The sequence below is a fragment of the Anolis carolinensis genome, chromosome 5, assembly GCF_035594765.1.
Source record: "Anolis carolinensis isolate JA03-04 chromosome 5, rAnoCar3.1.pri, whole genome shotgun sequence".
In the NCBI taxonomy this organism is placed as follows: domain Eukaryota; kingdom Metazoa; phylum Chordata; class Lepidosauria; order Squamata; family Dactyloidae; genus Anolis; species Anolis carolinensis.
Window position 1 is genome coordinate 170,539,761 of NC_085845.1, and position 27,750 is coordinate 170,567,510.

At 39.5% G+C, this 27,750-nt stretch overlaps 1 protein-coding gene and 1 long non-coding RNA gene across 2 annotated transcripts; both read right to left on the reverse strand.

Moving 5' to 3' along the window:
• Positions 1-1,334: 1,334 nt before the first annotated feature.
• Positions 1,335-5,415, reverse strand: LOC134299611 (uncharacterized). Its single transcript, XR_010006840.1, has 2 exons — positions 4,800-5,415; positions 1,335-4,393 (listed from the first exon to the last, which is right to left on the reverse strand). It is a non-coding gene; the product is annotated as an uncharacterized LOC134299611 (long non-coding RNA).
• A 17,320-nt stretch (positions 5,416-22,735) lies between these two features.
• On the reverse strand, positions 22,736-27,512 carry rbx1 (ring-box 1). Its single transcript, XM_003220987.3, has 5 exons — positions 27,254-27,512; positions 25,551-25,629; positions 24,207-24,277; positions 23,110-23,195; positions 22,736-22,894 (listed from the first exon to the last, which is right to left on the reverse strand). The coding sequence occupies exons 1-5, from the start codon at positions 27,329-27,331 to the stop codon at positions 22,882-22,884; spliced, it is 327 nt and encodes a 108-aa protein (XP_003221035.1). The 5' UTR covers positions 27,332-27,512; the 3' UTR covers positions 22,736-22,881.
• Positions 27,513-27,750: the final 238 nt, after the last annotated feature.

Consider the following 27,750-nt stretch of genomic DNA (forward strand, 5'->3'; position numbering starts at 1 on the left):
CTTAAGCAATCTACAACAACAACAACAACAACAACTTAATTCTTATATCCCACCCCATCTCCTGCTCCGGGCAGCTTACATTCGGATTAAGCCCTAAAAACACAATGATACATAGCATAAAATTACATTCCCAAAATTAATACATAAAATATATGAAAACATCGAACCCGCAAACAACTTGGGAAAATATTCATTTTCAAATTGCACAGAATTTTCAAGTGGGAATTGGAATTGGAAAGAAACATTTTCCTGGCTGCAGAGAAGATGGATGTAATAACAGCCTCAAACACTGTTACTGTATCAGAACAGATCTGACAATAAGAGATACAGTCTGGACCATTTGGGATTCCCATCTCATATTCACAGCAGTACATAGTTATATTGGACTCGGTGGGGGGATCCATTTGTGAATCCAATCAAAAAACAGTTCAACTATTAGTTTTCTGATTTAGAAGACTGTTATTAAAAGTAGAAGGGTGGGTACCTAACAATATTTTAATGGACCAGAAAATAAGAAGTAAAAAATCAACAGGCAACAAGTCCGAGGCTTATAAGCAGTTCTTGTTGTTATATGTTTAGTATGCATTTTAATACTGTGGGTTTATATGAGATGATTGTTTTGGATATAGTTCTGTTGGTTATTGTGACCCAGTTTTATATATAAAGAAAAATATTTTTATAAGGGAGATATTGTTCTTGCTTCCTATAACAGTTTTTCTGTATCTGTTTCTGAATATTTGGAATTTTGTATTTCTGGGGTTTGGAATAAAAATAAGTGTTTTTTGTTTTCCCTGTTATTTTTCTATTAAGAATTTTTTTTAAAGTTGTCAGGCTTTTTCAATTAATTATTCAGTAATTTCCCTGAATGATATTGTTTATACAATTGTATTTAAATTGGTCTTTTAATTTTAATCTGTCTTAATCTTTGATCTTGTGTTAATCTTACCTTTTCTTCAGTATGAGGTAGGAATAGGAACTGTGTGGCCCTCCAGATGTTGTAGGACTGCATGTCCTATCAGCACATCCAAAGCAAATAATGCTGGGAACTACCATCTAAAAACATTTGGAGAGCTGGTTATATGATTAATATCCCAAGTTGAGTTCCATTTGCAGGAGAAAGATGGGATATAAATCCAAGAGGGAATAAGTAAATAATGTTATCTATACAGCTATCGCTGTATGCAGGTTGAGTATCCCTTATTCAAATGCTTGGGGCCAGAAGTATTTTGGATTTTGGATTTCTATGGATTCCAGAAGACTTGTATTTGATGACAATGATGATGATGTGTATTTATACTTTACTTTTTCTCTCCACAAAGGAGACTCAAAGCGGCTCATATTAAAAGCATTTTAATACAATTTAAAATCCAAAAATATTAAAACATTAAAATAGAATTGAACCATTAAAAATTAACAATTAAATTAATTATAAAAATAACAGTTAAAAAGCTTAAAACTTATTAAAACGTATTAAAAGTACACACGTGACAATGTGTTAGGGTTCAGTCAGGAAAAAAGGTCTTCTGAAGGGTTCCATGACAAAAAAAAAGTTTGGGAACCGCTGCTCTGGTTTATATGTAGAAAATTCTGTGCTTTATATTTGTTGTTTTGTTTTTTTAAAATAAAAAATTGTTAAAGGTTTACTGACATAAATAAAATTGGGTAAGGAGAAATTTTTATGGGGGGGGGAGGAAGGAGGGGAGGGTTAGGGTTAGGGTTAGGTAAGGAGAGGGAGAAAGGGTGTGAACATAGAGAGGAAAGGTAAGATAAGGGGGGGAGAAAAAATAAAGAAAGAAAAATATTAAAATAAAAATTGTATATATAAAAATTGACTTCCATCTGCTGCGTAGTGTGTTCAGTGAAGATCGATTTCTCACCCAATCCGTAGTCCTTATTCTGATTTTCAGGCATCGCTTTTTCTTCTCTACTAGTCTTTTCTTGAGGAAGCAGTTTCTTTTGTTAATATTTTTATTTCTTTTAATTCTTCTTTCTCGTCTTTCAAATTACAGTTTTTATATTCTCCTTTTTAAAATAGTCTCTAAATGGTTCCCAGTCTGTTTGTTTCTTGCTTTACCCTGATTTGTTGATAACAAATAGGTGAGCCTGTCCATATTCATGATCTCCATGATCTTTGCTATCCAAGTCTCCATTTCTGGTATTTCTTTGCTTTTCCACAGTTTAGCACAGGTCATCCTTGCCGTTGTCACCATACAATCGAATAATATTTCTTTATTTTTGTCTTTATTTATATCAAACAGGCCTAACAGCAAAAAATACTACAAATTAAGATCATTTTAACGATTCATTTTAAGTTTTGGACTATCAAGAAATGATGATATAGAAAAGTACAGGATGGACCCAATTTCAAAGCAGTATATTTCACAATAGCAACATGTTACAATTACACAAGGTTACAATGGTTTAATTAATTCTAATGTTTTTCTAATTGTTCTGTGCCAGAAAGAAATCTGAAAAATAACTCTTCAAACTGAGAATATCTCATTAGGTCTTATGTCAGTGGTTTTCAACCTGTGGGTTCCCAGGTGTTTTGGCCTACAACTCCCAGAAATCCCAGCCAGTTTACCAGCTGTTAGTATTTCTGGGAGTTGAAGGCCAAAACATCTGGGGACCTGCAGGTTGAGAACCGCTGTCTTATGTTGTGGGTTCATCATCTTGGTTGGGGCTGTTTGTGTGCTGGAAAGGCATTTGGCAGTAATCCTTGGAAACTCTATGCCCCACCCTTTCAAGAGGCAAGAGTTTCCTTTATGAGTTGTTTGCGGATGCAGAGATACAGCAGTTTGTATATATAGTGGGCCCTTTGCTAACTGTTGGGGTTTGGTTCCAGGATTCCTTGTGGATAGTAAAATCCTTGGATGCGCAAGTCCCATCATAAACAATACTATAGTGAAATGGTGTCCCATATACGGAATGGCAAAATGGATAGTTGAATCTGTGGACGCAGAGTCCCTTGATATGGAGGACCAATGTATGGAATTATATAACAAACAAAAGAATCCCCTTTTTGAGGCATATAGAGGGGGGAAATAATAATAATAATAATAATAATAATAATAATAATAATAATAATAATAATAATAATAATTTATTTGTTTGACCAGTCATATGACCATTTCAAAGTGCAACATAAATAAAAACAAGGCAAAAAGGATGGGAGGACAGGCAGCTGACCATCTGTTTGCCGACAAAATCTTATTTTCCTGATTCTTCTTTCAGGAAATGTGCTCTTTTCTTGATAGCTTTCAGGATAAAAAGGCTTACTCTAATTATGGTGGATCTTTCTTGTCCTTGCAAGAGGACTGTCAGAAGATCATTTCTGTTGGGGGACCTAAAATTAGATAGTAATGGATGTAAATAACTGTGTTGTCGAAGGCTTTCATGGTCGGGATCACAGGGTTGTTGTATGTCTTTCGGGCTGATTAGGGTGATTAACTGAAACATTAATGCTGGCTCCCAGTGACAAAGGACCCTTGCCACACCCCAGACTCTACACAGATATATATATTCTTTCCTTTCCTTACTTAGTTTATCCATACCTCACAACCTCTGAGGATGCCTGCCATAGATGTGGGCGAAACGTCAGGAGAGAATGCTTCTGGAACATGGCCACACAGCCCGAAAGACATACAACAACCCTGTAAATAACTGTGTCGAAGTTCGGCATATGCTGGGCAGTCAGTCAAAAAATGTTCGATATCTTCCACTATTTGTTCTCCCCAGACACAAAATCTCTCATTTCTTGGGATGTTACAGTAGCGATAGAGGGGGGAAATCTTAATTACATGTTTTTAATGCAGTACATTCATTATTTAAAATAATCCTTCTTAGCATGTTTCAACAGTCATATATTAACATGCCTTAAGTCAGCATAAAGGTAAAGGTTTCCCCTGATGTTAAGTCCAGTCATGTCTGACTCTGGGGGTTGGTGCTCATCTCCAACGCTGAAGAGCCAGCGTTGTCCGTAGACACCTCCAAGATCATGTGGCCAGCATGACTGCATGGAGCGCCGTTACCTTCCCGCCGGAGCGGTACCTATTGATCTACTCACATTTGCATGTTTTCGAACTGCTAGGTTGGCAGGAGTAAGTCAGCATAGCCTATCGTATATTGCCTATTATCTATTTTGATTATATATAACTTTATATATACTTTATATACACCTTATATATATATATATACACATACATTATAACTATATTCTCAATTCGCTTCTGACACGATAAATAAATACCTATTTTGATTATACTGCTGCTAGCGTGATTTGTGGCATCTATCAGTGTATCTGATATTCAAAGTACTGAGAAAGGAATATTGCTTACCATTCCAGATATCCGAGTGTTAGCAGCATTTCAGCATTGAGAGAATTGAGCTGCCCCTGCTTTGACAAACATAGGATTATCAATTTCCTCATCACTTATGAAGTCAAAATTCAAGACTATGTTTTTTCTTGGGAGTCCGATTTCAGACTCTAAGATTGCTGTGTTTGGTCTACAGCCCAGAGGATGTTGTCCCCATATGGTCCAAAACTCACAACAACACCTGGCTAAATGCTTTTTTCAAGGATTCAGGGTTGGCTCCTTCTCCTTCTAGTTTAGGAGGCGTCTCCTTCGCTATCTACCCAGCTGGATGCTTGGGACATCCCTTAACGTTCAGAATTTATGGATTCAGAGTCGCCTTTTAGACTATTTAGTCCAAGGAGTGGGTGCAAAACGCAGCAGATCTATCATTGTTGTCATTGGCAGATCATGATGGATTTCCCAAGACACCTGGCCAAGACTCACCTGTGCCAAGTTTTAAAATCTGGCTAACTGCTCTGTTTCAGCCACGCAGCTTGTAAAGTGGTAAGAGACAACAGTGCTTGTGCAAAATGCAAAAATTTGACCCTCCCTTTGAGGAATAACAATAATAATGGAGCCAGAGGCAAAACCAATCTCCCAGCTCTCTACGGCAGAACTGAACATACAGGCTTCCAGAAGAGAGAAGGTTAACTTCCCAGAGAGCTTTCCTGCCCCCTGCTCGCCTTCCACGCAATCTCGGTTTTATTCACAAATGGTGAATCACTTCTGTTTTTGTTTTGCCCAAGGAACAGCATTAGAAACCGAACAGCAGGCGGTCTCTTTCGCTCAGCTCCATGAAAAAGAGAGAGAGAGAGAGAGAGAGAGAGACTGGCCCTCTATCCATTTTGTATTTTCGTCTCCGAAGCATTTTCACTTTCAGGTCTGTTGTGGTGTGTCCCTTGTTTTCACTCCCTTCCAATGGAATTTGAAAAGAAAGGCTCAACAGTGCGAATCGTCCAAGAAGCTTGTTAGAAACCAAGCTTTGTGATACGGGAGGAGATTTTTTTTTTTGGGGGGGGGGGGGAGAATTAAATAGCAGCGTTGAGCATTTGGACTCAATTATTTGGCCCTGTCCCTTTAAGGAATGGACTACCTTGGATTTTTATGTAATCACCGAAGGCTGGGGCGAGGCTTCAGCAGGGAGTGAATCAGAAAAGCTCCCTTCAAGACGGCGATTGCCCACTTTCTACATAATATATCTTATATAGTACAGCCATTTAGTCACAAAGCGCCGCCTGTCCTTGCTTTTGTAGATTAATGGGTGGGCTTGGGGGATCTCATCGGCGAGGGTGACCCACCCAGCCTTTCCTTTTCCGAAAGGCATGAAATCAAAAGAGAAAAGGCAGTTTGCCATTCCCGAGGGCGGCCCATCAGGCTGCAGGCGAGCCCACTCCCGGCCAGTTGGTCGACTGGTGAAGGCGATCCCTGAAGCTCCCCTTCCAGTTCCCAAAGGGAGCTGCTTAATAGCAAGTTAGCAGCTGCCAAGAGCTGGGCTTTGGCTCCTGGTGGTGTTCCTTCTTGTTAGCTATCCAGAGATTGCCTCCAATCCCTGGCCTACGATTCCCAAGAAAATGACCCAAAGGATCCATCTATACCAGGGGTGTTAAACTCATTGTCGTGGAGGGACACATCAGCCTTATGGTTGCCTACATTTGAATCCATAGATGGAGAATCCGTGGATACTGAGGCCAACTATAATTTATTTCTTTATTTTGAGCATTTATATCCCATCCTTCTCACCCCGAGGGGGGACTCAGGGCGGCCTTACAATTAGCCATCATTCGATGCTGAACGACATAGTATATAAAAACAGTTACAACTGAAACAATTAACATCAGTTAAAAACATCCATATAAATATACATTTAGAGGCGCATTCCGAGTCGTGATCCAGGTCTGTCTGTTATTCATAATAAAATCATTTTTACAATTAATGCTGCGTTTATTGCTCAAATGCCTGGTCCCATAAACAAGTTTTAAGTTTCTTATGAAAAGACAAGAGCGAGGGAGCCTGCTGGATCTCATTAGGGAGGGAGTTCCACAGGCGGGGGGCCACCACTGAGAAGGCCCTGTCTCTCGTCCCCACAAGTCGTACTTGCAAGGGTGGTGGGATCGAGAGCAGGGCCTCCTCTCATGAGCTTAAACTGTGAGGTGGGTCATAGTGGAAGATACGTTCAGACAAGTAAGCTGGGCCGGAACTGTTTAGAGCCATAATTTTTACATAGTGGTCGGTGCTCTTAATTTTGCACCTCAGATGTTATTAACAACTCCCATCACTTTTTATTACAAAGTGGAGTCCACGGCATGCGAGTGCGGAGAAGAACAAACCACAGACCACCTAGTACAATGCAGCCTGAGCCCTGCCACATGCGCAATGGAGGACCTATTTACAGCAACACCAGAGGCACTCCAAGTGGCCAGCTTCTAGTCAAAGGACATTTAGTATAATGCCAAGCTCTTTACTTTGTTTGTGTTTTTAAATATATTATAACTGTATTCTCAGTTCGCTTCTGGCACGATAAATAAATTTAAAAAACCACAATTCTGACTAGGGCTAATGGGAATTGCAGTCTAATAGCACTTGTGGCTCTGAGGTTTCAGAAAGGTTAAGGCATATTTTAAAGTCAGACATCATACCCACAAGACTTGCTTCTAAATCCAAATCCCACGATCCTGACTAAACAGAACAAACTGCAGCCTTCCCAATGTTACTGTACCACAACCCACAACTACTCTAGTCATGATGTCTAATGATGAGGAATACAGGAATTGTAGTCCATCATCTGGAGGGCCACATAAAATGACAGGGAGGGACAGATTCGACTTGTGGGCCTTGAGTTTGACACAGGTGAACTACAGACACCTTTTCACAAAAGTCAACATAGACACTGAAATACAACATTGCCTGATCTCTGCGAGTGCAGCATTTTTCCAAATGAAGCAGAGAGTGTTTGAGGATTGGGACCTCCATAGAGATACCAAGGTGCTTGTTTATAAAGCTACTAGCTGTGCCCGGTCACGCGTTGCTGTGGCGAAGTATGGTGGTATGGGAAATAAAGTATTGAGGAATTGGTGGTAGTTAAGGTCAAGGGTAAAGGTTTTCCCCAGACATTAAGTCCAGTCGTGTCTGACTCTGGAGGTTGGTGCTCATTTCCATTTCTAAGCCGAAGAGCCAGCGTTGTCCGTAGACTCCTCCAAGGTCATGTGGGATGACTACATGGAGCGGCGTTACCTTCCCGCCGGAGCAGTACCTATTGATGCACTCACATTTGCATGTTTTCGAACTTCTGGGTTGGCAGAAGCTAGGGCTAACAGTGGGGGCTCTCTCCACTCCCCCAATTCAAACCTGCGGCCTTTCGGTCCAGAAGTTCAGCAGCTCAGCACTTTAACACGCTGCGCCATCAGGGGATATTATTTCCTAAAGGTTGTGAATATACAATATTTCTGATTGGTTTTTTTTGTTTGTTGGAGGCAAGTATAAATGCTGCAATTAGGAAAAATGATTAGGATGTAATGGCCTTGCAGCTTTAAAGCCTGGCTGTTTCCTCCCTGAGTGAATTTTTTGTTGGGAGGTGTTAGCTGGCCCTGATTGTTTCCTGTCTGGAATTCCCTTGTTTTCAGAGTGGTGTTGTTTGCGATATTTTATGTGCTTCTACTGTCTGTGGCCCTGAGAAAACAGAGGATTTTCCAGACTTTGATGATGGGAATACTTTGTTGGGAGGTGTTAGCTGGCCCTGATTGTTTCCTGTCTGGAATTCCCTTGTTTTCAGAGTGGTGTTGTTTGCGATATTTTATGTGCTTCTACTGTCTGTGGCCCTGAGAAAACAGGATTTGCCAGACTTTGATGATGGGAATACTTTGTTGGGAGGTGTTAGCTGGCCCCGATTGTTTCCTGTGTGGAATTCCCCTGTTTATTTACTGTCCTGGTTTTAGAGATTATATTGTTCTGCATTATTCTATCCCAGTAATTATTTCATATTAAAGAAGAATCTCACTTATCCAACATTCGCTTATACAATGTTCTGGATTATCCAACGCAGTCTGCCTTTTCGTAATCAATGTTTTTGTAGTCAGTGTTTTAAATTCATTGTGATATTTTAGTGGTAAATTTGTAAATACAGTACAGTAGAGTCTCACTTATCCAACATAAACGGGCCGGCAGAACGTTGGATAAGCGAATATGTTGGATAATGAGGAATTAAGGATAACCCTATTAAACATCAAATTAAGTTATGATTTTACAAATTAAGCACCAAAACATCATGTTAGACAACAAATTTGTCAGAAAAAGTAGTTCAGTACACAGTAATGCTATATAGTAATTACTGTATTTATGAATTTAGCACCAAAATATCACGATATATTGAAAGCATTGACTACAAAAATGTGTTGGATAATCCAGAACGTTGGATAAGCGAGTGTTGGATAAGTGAGACTCTACTGTAAATACTACATAGCATTACTGCGCATGGAACTACTTTTTCTGTCAAATTTGTTGTATAATATGATGTTTTGGTGCTTAATTTGTATAGCGATTACCTAATTTGATGTTTAATTGGCTTTTCCTGAATCCCTTCTTATTATCCAACATATTCACTTATCCTGCCGGCCTGTTTACGTTGGATAAGTGAGACTCTACTGTATATTGATAATCTTAAATTATCTGCTTAGAACTGGATTATATGAGGCCCCTTCTTCACAGCTGTATAAAATGCACACTGAAGTGGATTATATGGCAGTGTGGAGTCAAGATAATCCAGTGCAAAGCAGATAATATAAGATGATAAATGGGTTATATAGCTGTGTGGAAGGGCCTTGAGTCTACACTGCCATATAATCCAGTGCAAATTAGATAATCTGTGGAAGAAGTCTAAGTGAGGCCTAAATCTGCCTGTCCCCTAACTGAAACTTGGCTGTCCCTTGGTTGCTAGGCAACCAAGTGGGCAGAGATTAGCCCTCTAAACTGGCAGCAATTGGATAAAAAAATTATTGCTCTCCCTCTAATTAGGACTTTATTTTTCTTTTCTTTTTGTTGTATCAACCTAGAGGCGTGGATGATGGGTTGTGTTGTCAAATTTTGAGGTTGGGGGGCCTGTACTTTTGTTGTTTTGTGAATTGCCGTGATGCCATCACTCTTTTATATATATAAGATTGTCCTCCCAGCCCTGTTATACACCTGTGAAACATGGACCATTTACAGACATCACACTCAACTTCTGGAACAATTCCATCAGTGTTGCCTCTGAAAAATCCTGCAAATCCCTTGGGAAGACAGGCAGACAAATATCAGCGTGCTGGAAGAAACAAAGACCACCAGCATTGAAGCGATGCTCCTACGCCATCAACTCCACTAGACTGGCCACATTGTCCAAATGCCCGATCACTGTCTCCCAAAGCAGTTACTATACTCCCAACTCAAGAACGGAAAACAGAATGTTGGTGGACAAAAAAAGGGATTTAAAGATGGGCTTAAAGCTAACCTTAATAAATGTGGCATAGACAGCAAGAACTGGGAAGCCTTGGCCCTTGAGCACTCTAGCTGGAGGTCAGCTGTGACCAGTAGTGCTGTGGAATTTGAAGAGACACAAATGGAGGGCAAAAGGGAGAAACATGCCAGGAGGAAGGCACATCAAGCCAACCCTGATCAGGACCACTTCAATCTGGAAACTGATGTCCTCATTGTGGAAGAACATGTGGGCCAAGAATAGGGCTCCACAGTCACCTACGTATCCACCGCCAGGACACTACACATGGAAGACAATCATACTCGGACAACGAAGGATCACCTAATCAAATCAACAATGTAGAATTTAATGCAATTTGACCCCACCTTTAACTGCCATGTGGCTCAATGCTTTGGAATCCAGGGGGTTGTGATTTTACAAGGCCTCTAGCCTTCTCTGCCAAAGAGTGCTGATGCCTCACCAAACTAGAAATCCCAGGATTCCATAACATTTAATCATTGCAGTTAAAGGGAAGCCTACCTGTATTACTGCATTTATTTGATTCTGAACCACCCCCCCCCCCCCCCAATAAACATCTCTAGAAACAGGATGCTTCATAGAGTCATGGGTGTATATAGGTAAAGGTAAAGGTAACTCCTGACGTTAAGTCCAGTCATGTCTGATTCTGTGGGTTGGTGCTCATCTCTAAGCCGAAGAGCCGGCGTTGTCAGTAGACTCCTCCAAGGTCATGTGGCTGGCATGACTGCATGGAGCGCTGTTACCTTCCCGCTGGAGTGGTACCTATTGATCTACACACATGTTTTGAACTGCTAGGTTGGCAGAAGCTGGAGCTAACAGTGGGCGCTCACTCCGCTCCCGGGATTTAAACCTGGGACCTTTCGGTCTACAAGTTCAGCAGCTCAGTGCTTTAACACATTTCACCACCAGGGCTCCATATATCTATATCTATATCTATATCTATATCTATACACATAATAAAAGTGAAAAAATATGTGTGTGTGTGTGGCTCCAATGATGGCCCTGGACTTTAGCACACAGAACCCCCATAACCAACAAAAAATGCAGTAGGACTTTGGGAGCAATTTACCTTGATTTATAGGAATTATAGTTCACCTACATCCAGAGAGCACTATGAATGCAAACAACAATGGATCTGCACCAAATTTGGCACGCATACCCAATATGCCAAAATTTGAATACTGTTGGATTTGGGGTGGAATTGGTTTTGACATTTGTTAGTTGTAGGTACTGGGATTTTTAGCACTCCGAACCCCACTAATGATGGACCTGCATCTAATTTGGCAGACAGAGCCCCCATGATCAACTGAATGTACTGGAGGGATTTGACGGGATTAACCCACCATAGTGGGAATTGTAATTCATCCTGCAGCTGGAGATCACACTGAAGCCCACCGATGATGCATCTAGAACAAATTTGCCCAACATGACAAACTTTAAATATTGATGGAGTTTCAGAGGGGTAACCTGGCATGATGTGAGTTGTAGTTTTAGTACACCCACAGCCTTATGCATTTTGTAAAATAAAAAATTACTTTTTCTAATAATCCAGGCAATGCCGGGTACCCAAGCTAGTAGTGAAATAAAGCTTTATTCTGTTTGGTAGTACTGAAGTGCATCTTACAATCGATGGTATTGTAGGACAGAAGACATACAGTAATTCTAAAGTGTAGATGTACCCATAGAATAAAAACCACACCCATGCTATCTTTTGCAGCGCAACAGGGGATACAAAGGCATTTAAACGCTTTCCCAAATGACTGTTATGGAATCCCGAGATTTGTAGTTTGGTGAAGCACCAGCACTCTTTGGCAAACCATGTAAAATTACAACTCTCATGTCAAGAGAGAAAGGGTACATCTACATGGTAAAATTAATGCAGTTTGACACCACTTTAGCTGCCATGGCTCAATGTTATAGAATCCTGGGAGCTATAGTCTGAGGAGGCACCAGCACTCTTTGGCAGAGGATAAAGTCCATGCAAAACTACAAATCCCAAGATCCCATAGCACTGAACCATGGGAGTTAAAGTGGTGTCAAGCTGCAGTAATCCTACACTGTAGAATCATCCCAATAAATGCCTTCCATGCTTCCAGATTTGAATCTATAGAAGAGGCTGGTGTGCATTAAAGGATACCATTTAAAGTATGCTAGATCAGAAGGCATTAAAATAAGTCCCTAAGCTCTGCTATGTGTTCATATATTATTTATGCTGGTACAGAAGTGCATTATTTCCTGAGAAATTAATACACTTACATGCAGCTTGCCTACATTTGTATGATGCATTGACTTACCAAAGGGGAAATTAAATATAAAATTTTAGAAGTATGATACACTGTAGTGGCATAATTTAACTATTTTTTAAATGAATGTATAATAATTTAGCCAGGCATTGCATATTATTTTCCTAAAAAGAAAGATCTTCAGGGTTTATACGAAATTTAGGTAGAGAGGTTCACAGAAAATAACAATGATTTATCATTCAACTACAGCATTTCTCCATAGCTGCAACCTAGAGTTTTAAAGGAAGGGGGTGGGGGGAATCCTATCCTTGTCGCTTCTCTTAACAAACCTTAGCTACAAAAAAGATGACAAAATACAGCTCTACCTGTATCCGTATTTGACTTTTGTTATGAACATAATTTCCTAAGTGTGTATCTACAACAGTATAGGAAAAAATGCATTTTATAGCACTCTAATTACCCTGATGGAATGCTATGGGATACTGGGAGCTGTGGTTTGGCAGGCACCCGGTCTCTTTGGCAGAAAAAGACCCTGTAAAACTATAACCCCCATGGGTCCTTAGCATTGAGCCATGGTAATTGAAGTGATGCCAAACTGCATTAATTCTACAGTGTGGATGCACCCTGTGTTTCTAGGACATGATGCTGAATGTGGGGCTATTTTCTGCCATATGATTACTTGCTTCCTTGTTTTCCTATCCATGACTAGGAAACAGATAAGCCAATGTGTTTTGACCATTGTACAGAAATAGTGCAACTTATTTTGGCTACTGATTATTATGGTAGGAGTTGGTATCTTTACTATGTAATATGTGGTTAGATAGTAGAATTAATGCAGATTGACACTGCTTTAACAGCCACAGCTCAATGCTACGTAATTCTGTGAGTTGTAGTTTTCCAATATATTTTATCTTCTCTGCCCAAGAGTGCTGGTGCCTCACCAAACTATAACTCCCATGACAAAGCAAACTAGACAAATGTGGACTAGGCAATGATTCTATTAGGTGGATCTGTAATTGGTTAAATGATCGAACCCAAAGGGTGTTCACCAATGGATCCTCTTCATCCTGGAAAGTAGTGACTAGTGGAGTCCTGCAGGGTTTGGTCCTGGGCCCACATCTTTATTAATGAATTGGATTAAGGTTTGGAGGGCATGCTGATCAACTTTGCAGATGACACCAAATTAGGGGGGATAGCTAATACTCCAGAGGAAAGGATCAGAATTCAAAATGATCTTAACAGATTAGAGAGATGGGCCAAAACTAACAAAATGAATTTCAACAAGGACAAATGTAACATATGACACTTAGGCAGAAAAAAAATGAAATGCAGAGATACAGAATGGGTGATGCCTGGCTTGATAAGGAGCAAGTTTGCTTTCTGTTGCACTGGAGACTAGGAAGTGGAACAATGGCTTCAAATTACAGGAAAGGAGATTCCACCTGAACATAATGAAGAACTTCCTGACTATAAGAGGTGTTCAACAGTGGAACTCCCTGCCTCGGAGTGTGGTGGAAGCCCTTTCCTTGGAAACTTTTAAATAGAGGCTGAATGGCCATCTGTCAGGGATACTTTGATTGTGCTTCCCTGCATGGCAGGGGATTGGACTAGATGGCCCATATGGTCTCTTCCAACTCTATTATTCTATGACTCCATAACATTGAAAATGGCAGTTAAAGTGGTGTCAAACTGCATTAATTCTACAGTGTAGAAGCACCCTGAATTATGAATCCTTAGTGCCTATATTGAACAGAGAAGGCTTTTCTTTATAGCTAGAATCTTTTTTCAACAAATGTCTTATATTCACTTTGTTCCTCCAAAGTCTTCAAGTGTCTGAATATGAACAATTCCTATATTTTAAAAACTTACTTCCTTGCAGTATTCTTAAGGTTTTAAAAATATTTTATGTATCTAATTGTTGATGTACACACTATATATGCTATTTTTATAGGGAAGCCATCTCGTAATTTTTCTAAAGCCATGTTTGTATATTATGTAGTGATAGGCTGGCTAGTGTGTATCTGAAAAAAATATTTGTTTATTATTATTTTGGTGCATAAAATGAACTTTATAGAAGCAATTTTCCGCAGTTTTTCTTCACATATGATTTATTTTTTTCAAAAGAAACATAAAGATGTATTTAAAAAAACATACTGGAAACTAAGGCCTATAATATAAATATCGGTGTGGATTCATTTTTAAGACTGGGAGAATAGAATAAACATATTTGCTGTATAGAACCAGGAAGTAGAAAAATGCTAGACAAATGCATGGAGGGATAGACAGAACAAACACCTTGTTGCCATAGCAACAGGACAAGTCCGTCGCTCAAGGAGGAGCCAAAGCAACCTTTAAAACTAGTCGGAGTTTGGCTTTATTGCTGCACTTTAGCACACATTTTAAAAATAAGCTAGCTTGCCTTTACTTTACAGGTGGTAAAATGGTTGTGAATACTATACTAGAATGTTCCTATTTGCATTTGGCTCCTAGACGTTTCAACTAGGCACTTGCTATGTTTCCAAGGATGCATCCACACTATAGAATTAATGCATCTTGACACTGCTTTAACTGCTGTGGCCCAATACTATGGATTAATGGGAACTGTAGTTTGGCTAGGCACCAGCACTCTTTGACTGAGTATGCAAAAGACCTTGTAAACGATTCCGCAGCATTGAACAATAACAGTTAAAAGTGGAATCAAACTGCATTAATTCAGCAATGTAGATGGATCCTGGGTTGGGCACATCATTTTAGGGCAGTGGGTTTTCAATCTGGGGACCCCAAATGTTTTCGACTATAACTCCCGGAAATCCCAGCCAGTTTACCCCAGGTTGAGAACCACTGCTTTAGGAAAACAATGGAGATGCAACTGGTACCATCATAGACACAACTAGTGCTAACACTTTTGCTTGTCCATGTACTAGGAGAGGTTTCTTTATTTTTATTGTATATCAACTGCTTTTGTTTGTTTTGTGATGACTATGTGGTTTTATTATTATTATTATTATTATTATTATTATTATTATTATTATTATTATTATTATTCTATTTTAAACCAGCCTGGCATCTATAGGTATGAAGAGCAATTCCAATTTCTTATAGTAAATGAATATAGAAAAAAAAAAGTGCTAGCCATGCTAGCCATGTATTGACAGATGAGCTCTAAAACATGGTTATGAGCTTTGTACAAAATGTGCCCGACTGACAGTTCATATTTAGTGGAAGACACATCTGCGGGAACATCTACACTGTGGAATTAATGTAATTCGACACCACTTTAACTGCCATTGTTCAATGCTATGGAATCCTGAAAGTTGTAGTTTTATAAGGTCTCTAGCCTTCTCTGCCAACTATTGTTGATGTCTCACCAAAATCCAACGTCCACGACTCTCTAGCACTGAGCCCTGGCAGTTAAACTGGTGTCAAACTGCATTAATTCTACAGTTTAGATGCATCCCACAAAAATGTAGGGAGGGAAAAATCAGCTTAGTGAGAAAGAGAGAGGAACGTGGCAATTGAGCTGAGAAGAAATGTATGTAAAAGGCACTGCTTAAAAGTAAAAACGAAAGGCTCTTCTAGAGTGGAGTGGAATCTCAGCTGTCTGAACCTGTTGAACAGGAAGACCAGAAAAATAAGTCCAGCAGCTACACAGAAACTGAGAGTGAGGCGAAAGCCCCAGCAGCTGCTGTAAAGGGAACGTCACCTGGAGAGAAAGCTGGTTGGCCCAATCCAGCCCTTTGGAGGGTTTAGCTATTAGGACCAAAAGGCTGCCATCTGAACCCAGCAGCTGACAGAACAGCCATTGAGGCTTTTAAACAGGCTGGACAGGTGGGAGGAAGGAAGCAATGCTATACAAGAAACAATGAGATTATGGAGTCCGTTGTCCAAATGATCCATTTTTCATGCTTTTGTTGGGCTAATGGAATAATCAAAAGTTAAATATGGTAACAAAGGTACCATTTATATCCCTCCTCCCTTTAGCAGGGCAATATTAAGCACCTGATATTTCTCTCATTCTCCCTGTATTGGGGAAAACATTCCTAAGCTGCTTTGAGTCTTCTTTGTGGAGAGATAAAGCGGGGTATAAATAAATGTAATACTACTACTACTACTACTACTATTAATAATAATAATAATAATAATAATAATAATAATAATAATAATAATAATATTGCTGTCATAATCATCATCTTCTCAGGATTTTGGCTTTTTTTTGTCTTTGCCTTGTTGCAAGCTGCCTTGGGTAACCTGTCTAGAGAAAGACGGGACAAATAAAATAAATATATTCATGCTATACTCTAGCTGACCCTCATTGTGAGATCAAATGTGGTCTTGGGGAAGTATTGTACATTAAATACTATGCACATTGGTGGCAGGGATAGACGCAAGATGGGTAAGGAATCAATTTAAAAGAGCTTGTCTATTTGTGTGTAGTGAATATTATTTTAATTGTTAATAATTAACCGCTATGGGTCACGATGAACTCATGTAATCGCTAGCATTTCTGATAAAAGAGGAGCTACAAGTTTAATCTAACCCTATGCACTTACACACTTCTTCCTAGTCATAGTATTGGTAATAAACTATCTTTAACTACAATTCAATCCCTTTGTCTTTAATTTTGCACTGGTGATTTACAAATTATAACATTGTAATTTCACATATTAGAAAGTAATGTGTATACTGTTACTTAAGTCTAACTGAAAACTTGCAGCCACTCATCCTCATTTAGTTCAGCCTTTTTCCTCCACACACATATTGGTAATCATTAAAACACGTTTCAACAAATTACATACAATTTATCAGCTATTTGCTAGGGCCTCTAAATTAGGAGGCTCTTGTCAGACTAAAACCTAATTTTTGTACATTCTTTCATAATAATTTGTTTTCAATTTATAGCTTTGGTGATTGTGCCACAATAAAGACTCTTTGTGACCTCTTATATTTGTTTTGTTGTGTTCCTGGACGTTATTTCCAAACTATGATTACCTTAAACGGACACTATCAAACACTAGCAACATTTGTTCAAAATAGGTTTGCCTCTAAGGCTGAAAGAGTGTGACTTTCCAAGGCTATCCGGGTGATTTAATGGCAGAGCTGGGCTTCAAATCCTATTCTCCAGACTCCTAGTCCAGTGCTCAAACCACTACATCTCACCTCTTGCTTCTGTTTTTTATTTTGATAGGTTTATTTTATCAGACTACTGTATTCTATTTGAAATTTGCTTTTACTTTTGCTTCTTGGATTTGTAATTTAATGTTTTGTTTAACTAATTTGTTGCAAGCTATTTCCATTAACTGAAAATAAATCAGGATTTTAAAAAAGTTTACATATACATTATGCCTTCCCAACATACTGGAGGTAGGTTCCTCAGCATAATGGTTGAATTTTAAGAGCAGGGAACATTTTAAAATTAAGGCATCTATCTCCTGGATATTTGAGTGGAGTCAGCTATGTAGGTATTTTCAGTGACTACAAGAATGAAGATGACAAGCAGGATCTGTAATTCTTGGTTTCGTGAGGCATTAACCACTTCCCATTCAGCCCAGTGATCTGTTCTTTACTAAGCCACAAAGAGCAAGGATGTTACCCTGAAGGACAGTATTCCAAACGATACAGTGCGCTTCATCTTCGGAGTTGCTCCAATCGCCAAGAAGATGAAGGAATCCCATCTGAGATGGTTTGGACATGTACAATGAAGTGATGAGGATTCCATGGCTAAAACGGCGCTGAATATGGAAATTGCAGGTGCCAGGTCACATGGCAAACTTAAAACACAGAGTCGAGTGTTTGAAACACAACATGGCTGAAGCAAGACTCACAGAGATGCAACCGATAGGAACAAGTGGAGAACAAGAAGTAAACAAGTGGACCCTACGAATTCATGGGACAAACTCTAGGAAAAGGAAGAACAAGGATCTAACCTATACACAGTGGCTGTCACCTTTCCAAGGATCCTGTCCACATCTTTGAATTGCAGAAATGGACAAGTATGAGTTGTCACTGATCATGTAGGGGCCAAGACTACATTAATCGGATCTGGATCTATTATAGCATCGAAGTTAGAGCAAATGCAAGCAGTTTTGTTTGCAAAGTGTCAGATAGTTGTGTATAAGAGATCCCTGACCACTTGAAATAGTTCTGTTGGCTGGCTCCCAAAAAGTTGTTTCATGCCATGATAGTGTTTTGGGGCCTCATAGGTGTTGTGTGCCTTCAAGTCATTTCTGACTTAGGGAAACCTTAAGACAAACCTATCACATGGCTTCTTGGTGGAGTTTGTTCCGAGGGAATTTGGAATGTCTTCATTTGAAACTACAGTGTGATTTGCCCAAAGTCACCCAGTAGGCTCCCATGGCAAAGAAGGGATTAAAACCCTGGTTTCCCAATGTCCTAGTCCAAAATTCAAGTCACTATACCACTGTCTTTGGCTTCTCATAAGGACCTCTTCTTTTCCCCATATTATTTATAGAAATATGAGAGATCACCTATAAATTTGGTTTTCCTCCCAAAAGAATATAAACCTGCTATCACTCTTTTTTTTTTTAATAAATGAAGGTGAAACAGTTGAAGCCCTGTGCCAAGAGATAGTGATATGTGAATACATGTTACTCTGAGTCCAGATAAAATGTAGAGGCACTGTTGGTAGTTGGGTCATCCACATAAACCAACAGCATTTTAACTTGTTTTCTGGATGAGGCCCTTCTCCCAAGAGTCAATTTGCAGTTTGTAAATTAGAGTTTAAATTAAGCATCATCTTTAGACATTCAAGGAGCCCCGGTGGCGAAGTGTGTTAAAGCACTGAGCTGCTGAACTTGCAGACCGAAAGGTCCCAGGTTCAAATCCCGGGAGAGGAGTGAGCGCCCAGTTAGCTCCAGCTTCTGCCAACCTAGCAGTTCGAAAACATGCCAATGTGAGTAGATCAATAGGTACCGCTCCGGCGGGAAGGTAACGGCGCTCCATGCAGTCATGCTGGCCACATGACCTTGGAGGTGTCTATGGACAACGTCAGCTCTTCGGCTTAGAAATGGAGATGAGCACCAACCCCCAGAGTCAGACATGACTGGACTTACAGTCAGGGGAAACCTTTACCTTTACCTTAGAAGTTCAAGAATCCTATTAAATAAAGTCTGTGTTTTGACATCTAACACATCAGCTAGAAGAATACTTTAACAATACTACTCTGATAATCTCTTAAGGACTGTTGCATGTAAACACAGGAGTCAATTCACAAGAGTTCTAGGATTATTTGGAAATTGTAATTTTAATCCTATTGTGTTCTACCTGCTACAACTGTTTTCAGCCCATCTTAATAGGTAGTGTTTAATAATTTGTGCTTAGGTTCATTTGAAATTGAATCCAGCCAAGACAAAGGTCCTTTTGGTCAGTCATAAGGCAGATCAGGGTATAGGGTGGCAACCTGTACTGGACGGGTCACACTCCCACTGAAGACACAGGTCCGCAATCTCGGGGTCCTCCTGGACCCATCGCTAAGCCTGGAGGCCTAGGTGTCAGTGGTGGTCAGGAGGGCCTTCGCCCAATTAAAACATGTGTGCCAGCTGCGACCATACCTTGAGAAGCCAGACTTGGCCATGGTGGTCCATGCCTTGATTACATCCCATTTAGACTACTGTAACAGGCTCTACGTGGGGCTACCCCTGAAGGGTGTCTGGAAACTTCAACTAGTTCAGAGATCTGCAGCCAGGTTATTGACGAGTGCTGGACCCAGGGAGTGTACTACCCCCCTGCTAAAGTACCTGCACTGGCTGCCATTGTTTCCGGGCCAGATTCAAGGTGCTGCTTTTGACCTGAAACCGTTCAGGTCCCGCTTACCTATCTGACCGCATCTTCTCATACTAACCTGCCTAAATGTTAAGATCTTCCAGAGAGGCCCTTCTCATTGTCACAATAGCAAATGCGGTTTGTGGCAACGAGAGGGCCTCCTTGGTGGCCACCCCAACCCTTTGGAATTCTCTTCCCAAGAAGGTTAAAACAGCCCCTCCCTGACATCTGTTAAGAAGCTACTAAAGACCTTCCTGTTCATGCATGCTTTTAATGAAGATACTTAATTTGGAATTGCAGGAAGGCTAACTTTCAGTGAGTCATGCAAATTTACCACCTGTATTGATGAATTTCCCGTAGCAATTGTATTTGTTAATTGTTTTAAAAAATGTTTATCTATGCCTTTTTGTAAAGTTGATTTGAAAAAGTAAAGGTAAAGGTTTTCCCCTTGACATTAAGTCGAGTCTGACTCTGGGGGTTGGTGCTTATCTCAATTTCTAAGCATTGTCCGTAGACGCCTCTTAGGTCAAGGAGCGCGTTACCTTCCTGCTGGAACAGATGGTCAGCAAGTTCAGCAGCTCAGCAGTTTAACCTGCTAAGCCACATGGGGCTCCCTAAAGTTGGTATTACAAATTATTATTATATGTATGGTTGACTTGTATTGTTTTAAAATGTTGTGAGCCGTTTTGGGTCTCATGTAGGGAGAAAAGTGGATACAAATAAAAAAAAATTTCATCTTATTATTAACTGAGAGATCAATGTTCCCCCAATACATTTCTATTAGAACACAACATCCTTTTCCAGTGCAGTGCTTTGTAATGAGGTAGATGGCTATAGAAACGAGTTCTCAGTAATGCCTTCAGAGGTTTGAAACACTTTTGTCTGACAAGATCCCCTTGGATTTTCTTTATCTTATTTGCACTGCCATATGAAGAAATGCTTATTCACACATACATCTAAAATATGTTATTTTAAATGAACTGTTGTTCCACAGACTGTAGGCGTACTTTTAAAAATTTAAATGTTAACTATTCTGTCTATAATAGGAGAAAAGTTTTAGATTCTTAATAATCGTATTTTTGTTTTACTTTTTCTTCTTTGTTCTTAAGCCAACCAGAGAATGAGATCAACTGTATACATTAAAGAATGGAACAAGAGTCTGTTTTGTTCAACCTACAGCTGAAATTTATAGTAATTTGCACTAAGTTGAAGCTAGGTGGTTAGTAACCTTTAAAAACCAAAATAGTCCTTGTTTAAAATAGCATGCTTTTAAAAGAAATAATCTCTTGCAGATTTTGCTTTGCTTTCCAATACAGGAAGAATAAATATATAAACTTTTTAGGACAGCAAAATCAAGAATTAAGTTCAGATATACAGTAAACAATAAAGTTTTAAAAATTGAAATCTCTGCCTACTGGATGAGTCATAGTTCACTTTAATTTAGAAGAATAACCAGTAAGTTCGAATACAGCCTACTTAGTTGAAAATAGAGACCATCAAAGGCTTTGTAAAGGACTGGAACTGGGCCAGTGAGAAGAGGAAGCTATTATATAGAACACACACCTGAAGAACAGGAAGTATAGGAAAGACTGCTTTTGTTCCTCCCTGAATCATCAAAAATGCTTTGGAACTAAAGCACTTATTCAGGACTTTAAAGCAAATCCTTAATAGTAAAGACAAAGCCCCCATTTTGATAATCAATGTTGAAAAAAACACTGTTCATATTAGGAATGTCTGAGGCCGATGATGCTCTAGCCTCAGCAGAGGAGATCCAATCACAGATTCCCAATTTTGATCACAATTTCATGACATTACTTCATTTTGAACTCTGAACTACTGACTTCAAAAGTGACCAAAAAAAAGAGTTGGGTTGAGGACATGATGGTGGGCAGGAAGGAAGAGGACACATCTGCTTGATCCATAGCCTTCTCAAGTCTTGGAGTACAAAAGAGTCCTCAAGTTACGAACAAGATAGGATTGGTGATAAAGCTTCAGAGGAGCCACCTTTTCCCCATGATCTCTTTAATGAGTGAATTTCCCTTCTGAGGGTAAATTTCCCCACACCTCCATTTGTCTCACCCCTGCTCTTTTTTTTTTACCCCTGCTCTTAAAGATGAGTCATTTGTAATTCATATGTTTGTAACTCAGGGACTGCCTGTATATCAAACATTATTGCTTGCAAATGAAAGCTTTTTTTCAGGAGAAAAAAATATTTTCAGGAAAGAGAAAAAAAGAGGAAGGTCTTCTGAGGCTGTGGCATTTCATGTACTCTGCTTCCTATTAGGAAGGGCAAGACAACTATGGCATGGTTAATCCCTATTAGCGTCCATTTCAAACTGGCCACAGGCAGAGCTTTTACAGTAATAAAATCTACAACACAAAATTTTGACAAAACATACACCTGTCCGTAAATCTGTTTCATGGAGCAGGCAGCTAAGTGATTAGTTTACTTAAGTGTATGTACTTCATTGAAGAGATAAATTCCACACTGGTGTAAAGAGCACGCTTGGCTTGAAACCAGGAAACGAACATATTTGTCTGATAAAAAGAATGTTCTTAATTGTTTTAAAACTCTGAAAGACTGGAAGCTATAATCTAAGTGCGTGCATTTTCATATATTTGTAAACTACAAAGAAATAATAAAAAGTTAAGATTCCTATGCCACACTCAGAGGAACAACTGTTCTTTCTGGGACCAAACACTGAGATAATGTTCCACTTCTGGTAGTCATTTTAGTTGAGAAAGCTATACAAAAACTTTCAAATATATTATTTTTTATGTTTTACATTAGTTCATTGCATTCTAAATTAAAATGGTATTCAAAACATGTAAGTGTAATGCAAAGAAAAGAAACAGTTCTAAAAGAAGCCAACAAAGACAGTCATCAGGATTTATTATTATTCACAGAATTATATCATAGTGAAAGAAACAAGTCACAGGAACAATCCATGGGAAAGGTGAAAGGAAAACCTGGATGTGGAATAAACTTAGTACAGAGCAAACTTGCTAATCTTCTGTCTTGCTAGTGTCCATACCTAGAGAGAAATGTAGTTTTGCTTTAGAAATCAGTAGCAGGTATGACACCATACAATCACTTAAAATACAAATGTTGATGTTAACTAACTGAATGGTCTATGGGATACTACCAACAACTATCAGGATGACCATCCCTCAATAAGATTTTAGAGAGGTGGCTACTTCATTACAAATGACAAATATTATACTATTTATAGAAGTACAATATACTCACTTCTGGAATTCCCATTCTCGATTGTCCAAGGGGCAAACCTGCCGAGTCTTAAGCCAGCGAGAAATACAATGAAAATGAAAAGCGTGCTGAAAAATAAGACACAGTTAATCAAGCAGTATGCTGAAAACTGTATTTGAATGAAGAAAACTTGTATTAGGAAGCAAATTCTAAGCAACAAAAATGCAGCATCCAGAGGTACAGAGCAAAAATTGGCATGGAATAATGTCAATGATCAGATGTGTATGAACTACCACAAGGTTTTATGAATTTAATGAAGTGGAAACAGTGCAAGTGGTGTTTTGGGGGAGGTGTAGAATAACAAATCCAAAATCTATTTGGTCGAGAAACAGTGTCTTATGGGACTTCGAAAGAAGTCTGCTTCGGGGCAGAAGCCAAACTCAACAGGTTGTAAGATCAACCTGTTGAGTTTGGCTTCTGCCACGAGGCAAGACTGCTTTTGAAGTCCGTCAGCACAATGGTCAAAAGTTATGTTATGGCAGTAATATGTATTTATCACTGAAAGAATTCTTAGAGAAGACTGGAAATATGCCTAGTTATGGAACAGAACACCTGATCAATTCTGTTTAATTGATCTACATATCTTCTCAAATTTTTCCACCCCCTGCCAACATATACCCTATTCACTCACCCTTGTCTGCTAATTGTTAATGAGGAGTAATATTAAAGCCCAGAGGAATTATGCTTATTTCAAACAGAGGATTTTGATCCATTGCAAATATCAGTCTGTGGATCAAGATAGATTTTTGAACAGGAAAGTTTTGCATGGTATATACAAAACATTCTGCACAACTAGATCACTGTGTCCTCTGCCTTTAAACTTCATCTAAATATAATTGTCCTTCTTGAATCTAGGGAGTTATCTCACCTCAACACATTCTAAGAACATAAAACAATTAATTTATTGAGGTATAGAATCAATATCAGTATAATGCAGGAAATCTATGGAGTTTAGCTATGGGGCATTTAACAAAACCATTCAAGTTTTTCTTCCAAGCTTTGATCTTTGTAACAAAACCATTCACGGTTCTTTCCCCCAAACTTTGATATTTGTAACAACTGAAAAGTAGTTATCTTACATTACAGACACCCCACGCAACAGTGCATTCTTCAGAGGTAGCTGATGCTTGGTTAGCTTGACATTCTATGCCTGTAAGAACAAGATTATTGTTTTATTTCTGAAAAGACAACTTGTGATGAAATATCCACATTTTCTGTCAAATGTGGATATTTTGAGATACAAAAAAGATGCAGACACATTAGGGGATGAAAAACAGAATTAAGGTATCTTGAGACCCAGCTTCCCTTGGAGGGACTTACAGGGTTCCCAAACTCTGGAGTAGATGGGAGTCTGGATATATAAATCACATGTAATTCTGATCTATTTTTCTAGTTGATTAACTGATAGATAACAGATTCCAAGTATGGATGTACAGTGGGAAGAGGTGATGGAGGAGTGCTTAGCACTAAATCCTGCTCCATAAAGCATGGCAGTGATGAAATCTCAAATCAATCAAACCAGGCCTTTGCATAGAACTGCTTTATTATGCTCTGTACCTTCGAAGTTACCTACAAGTCTGTGTTAGTAACATATTATCACACAGTCTGGATCTTTTAATCTGATTTTGCATGACAATTCTTATATTCATGATCCCACATGGAGAAGCAATTTTGTATATTGTAAGAACTGCAATGTAGCCATTTAAATATTATCCCAAACAATACAGTTGTATTGAGCAACTACAGCTGCAGTCACAATGTCACATGGAAGAATGGCAATTAGATCTTTGGAGATCTAAAGTAAGAGTTCCTAACAGTATGACCTCCTAATCCTCAGGTTCTTCAAGGGAGATCAGCAAAACTAATTTAAGTTTATATTGCAAATACAGCCATAACTTCCCCTGTAACCAAATTATTGTTGAAGTGGGAATGATTGTATATAGAGTTGTTTAAATGTAATTGGGTTATAGTGTTGCAATGTGAGCTGGAGATTGCATCATGCTGTCTGCTGTCCGCTATGCGAGTGTGTAAAGAGTTAACTGTGTATTGCATCAGACAGCAGAGGTGGTTATAAATAGCTTGCTGTGTTATCTGTTCTTCCCTCTGCCCTCTGCCTATTTGCACTCTGTATGTATATGTCGTCTTGAGAGTTTTCCGTTTGTCAGTAAATCTTTTGTAGAAAGCCAAACAGGCTTCAGCCTCTTTATTGGTGCCAGTGATTCTTCGTTGATCTTCCGCTGCATGTGTGTTCATCCAAACCGCACGCTCTGACAATTATCCCCCAATCTTATATGTGTAGCTTAACTGCACAATTGTTGAGACTGTTATGAGGCTATGTTTTCATCATCTTATCCCTTTTTACTGTCAGCCTCTGATATCCACAATCCCTGTATATACAGCACAAATATTATGGAGGTACTTACACAGATCCATAATGTGGTTTCTGCAAATGGCACAATTATCAACCACGATGTCCCAAGCCCAGAGTGCAACTGCATTCCACTAAAGAATGAAATGACAATTAATGCAATTTTTCTTAGTTGCTATTTTCTTTTACATTGCTGTTGAGCCTAGCAAAACACAAAATGCGGGATACATTTTCAGTTAGTGAGTAAGTGAAACCATGGATAATAACAGACCCTGTAAAAAGTAAGGACATTTGGCCCATGAAAACCATGCTGGAGGACCTAGAGAATGCCTAAGGAGAACAAATACCAGTCCTATGGATATGGAAGTTGTACTGTAAATAAGCCAAACTAATTGTTCTTTTTTATGTGTGTTGTCTTCTTCCACCAAGTGAAAGGAACACAATAATAATTTAACACCAGAATGGATTACATAAGTACCACTGAAATTTTCAAAACCAAATAAAGTGATGGAGACACATATCATACCATACCACACAGTATACATTTTATATTATAAAAACACTCCAGGCTACTCCAGATGCTAGCTATAAGGAGCACACGATGCCCCTAGTAAAACAGCTCAATTGGCTGCAGATAGGCAGCCCCCCACACTGTCCGCCTTCCGTAAGGGCCTGAAGACCTGGATGTTCAAACAAGCTTTTGAGAACGCCTAGTCGCTCGTTGCTCTATGCAACTGTTATGCAGTTTTCCACAACATTCCATGCCCTCATCCCATGGCTGCAGCTTTGCACTTATCTGATTTCCTTGACCATTGTTTACAGCCTGGCCATGTTTACAGTAGCTTACTGACAGAACAGTGCTGTTTTAATGGAGTTTTAAGTTGTTTTATGTGCCTATTTATTTTATTGCATTTTATATTGTGTTTCATTTTATGCTCTGTTTTAGACACTTTTGTGCCATGTGTAAACTGCCACGAGTCCCTTCGGGGAGACAGTGGTGGAATACAAGAATAAAGTTATAATAATAATAATAATAAGTTACATATAGCCCATTAAAATGTTCAAAACCAAGTAAATGATGGAGACACATACTGCAGAAAAACAAATGTGGTCTATTTTCACTCACTTTTCTAAACCACTCTAGCAATATCTAGTAGTGCTTTAATTCAATTAACTGTACAGAAATGGTGAGGGATTCTCAAGTTTTATTGTTCTGCTGATAAACAAGAATTGCCATGTTTCTGAATGACTTTCATAGCCTGGGAAATAAAATGCTAGAAAAATCTGTGATTTCCCGCCACACTGCGGTGCATCCCACCTCTAAAAACCAGAGGAGCACAAAGGCTCCCGCTCAAACATGTCTCGCAACTTAAAAAACAAACCTAGGGCCCTTCCATACAGCCATATAACCCAGAATATCAAGGCTGAAAATCCCACAATATCTGCTTTGAACTGGGTTATCTGAGACCACACTGTAATTTATCCCAATTCAAAGCAGATAATGTGGGATTTTATTCAGCTGTGTGGAAGGGGCCCTCTAGGGCGCCAATGAAAAAGCACTTTGTAGCTTCCTTTTCGGCCTCCAGGCGAGGTCCGGACCAAGAGAACGCAGCGGCCCATTAAGCCTCCCCATTACTTTTCACTTTCACCTCACATTCTCCATGAAAGACGGTCCTCGGGGGCGGGGAGATAACCCTTACCCAATTCCCGTTACGTCCGCCACCTTCTCAACCTCGGACGTGGCCACTTCCCTCTCACCTTTTTCACTTCGAAACGCTTTTTGCCGGCATTGCTGTTGGTCCCGCTTGGTGTGTCAACATCCATCGCGGCAGCCATTTTGGATAGACTTAACTCCCGGCAGACTTTTCATGAACCGCGCATGCGCACGCTCTGCAAAAAAAAAATCCCCAACAGAAACAAAAAAAAAAAAAAGAAACCTCGCGATACTTCCTGTTCTCTCTGAGAGGTAGGTTTCATTTATTTATTTATATGTGCGTCCTTTTCCTCCGTGGCTGCCTCACCCCGCCCCTCCTTACCAAACAGGTGTGTGTGTGTGCGCGCGCGGGAGAGGGTGGGGGCACAAAGGGGCGGGGCCTGGTCACGTGCCGCCCTCTTTTCTTAAAGGCGCTGCTCAGGGCGGAGGCCGTTCTGCAGGGCCGTGCGTCGTCGTCTTTTTACTGCGCTCCAGCGAGGGGAGGGGGGAGGAAGAGGAGGAGGAAGGAGAGGAGGGTTATTTAAAGGGATACGCACCAATT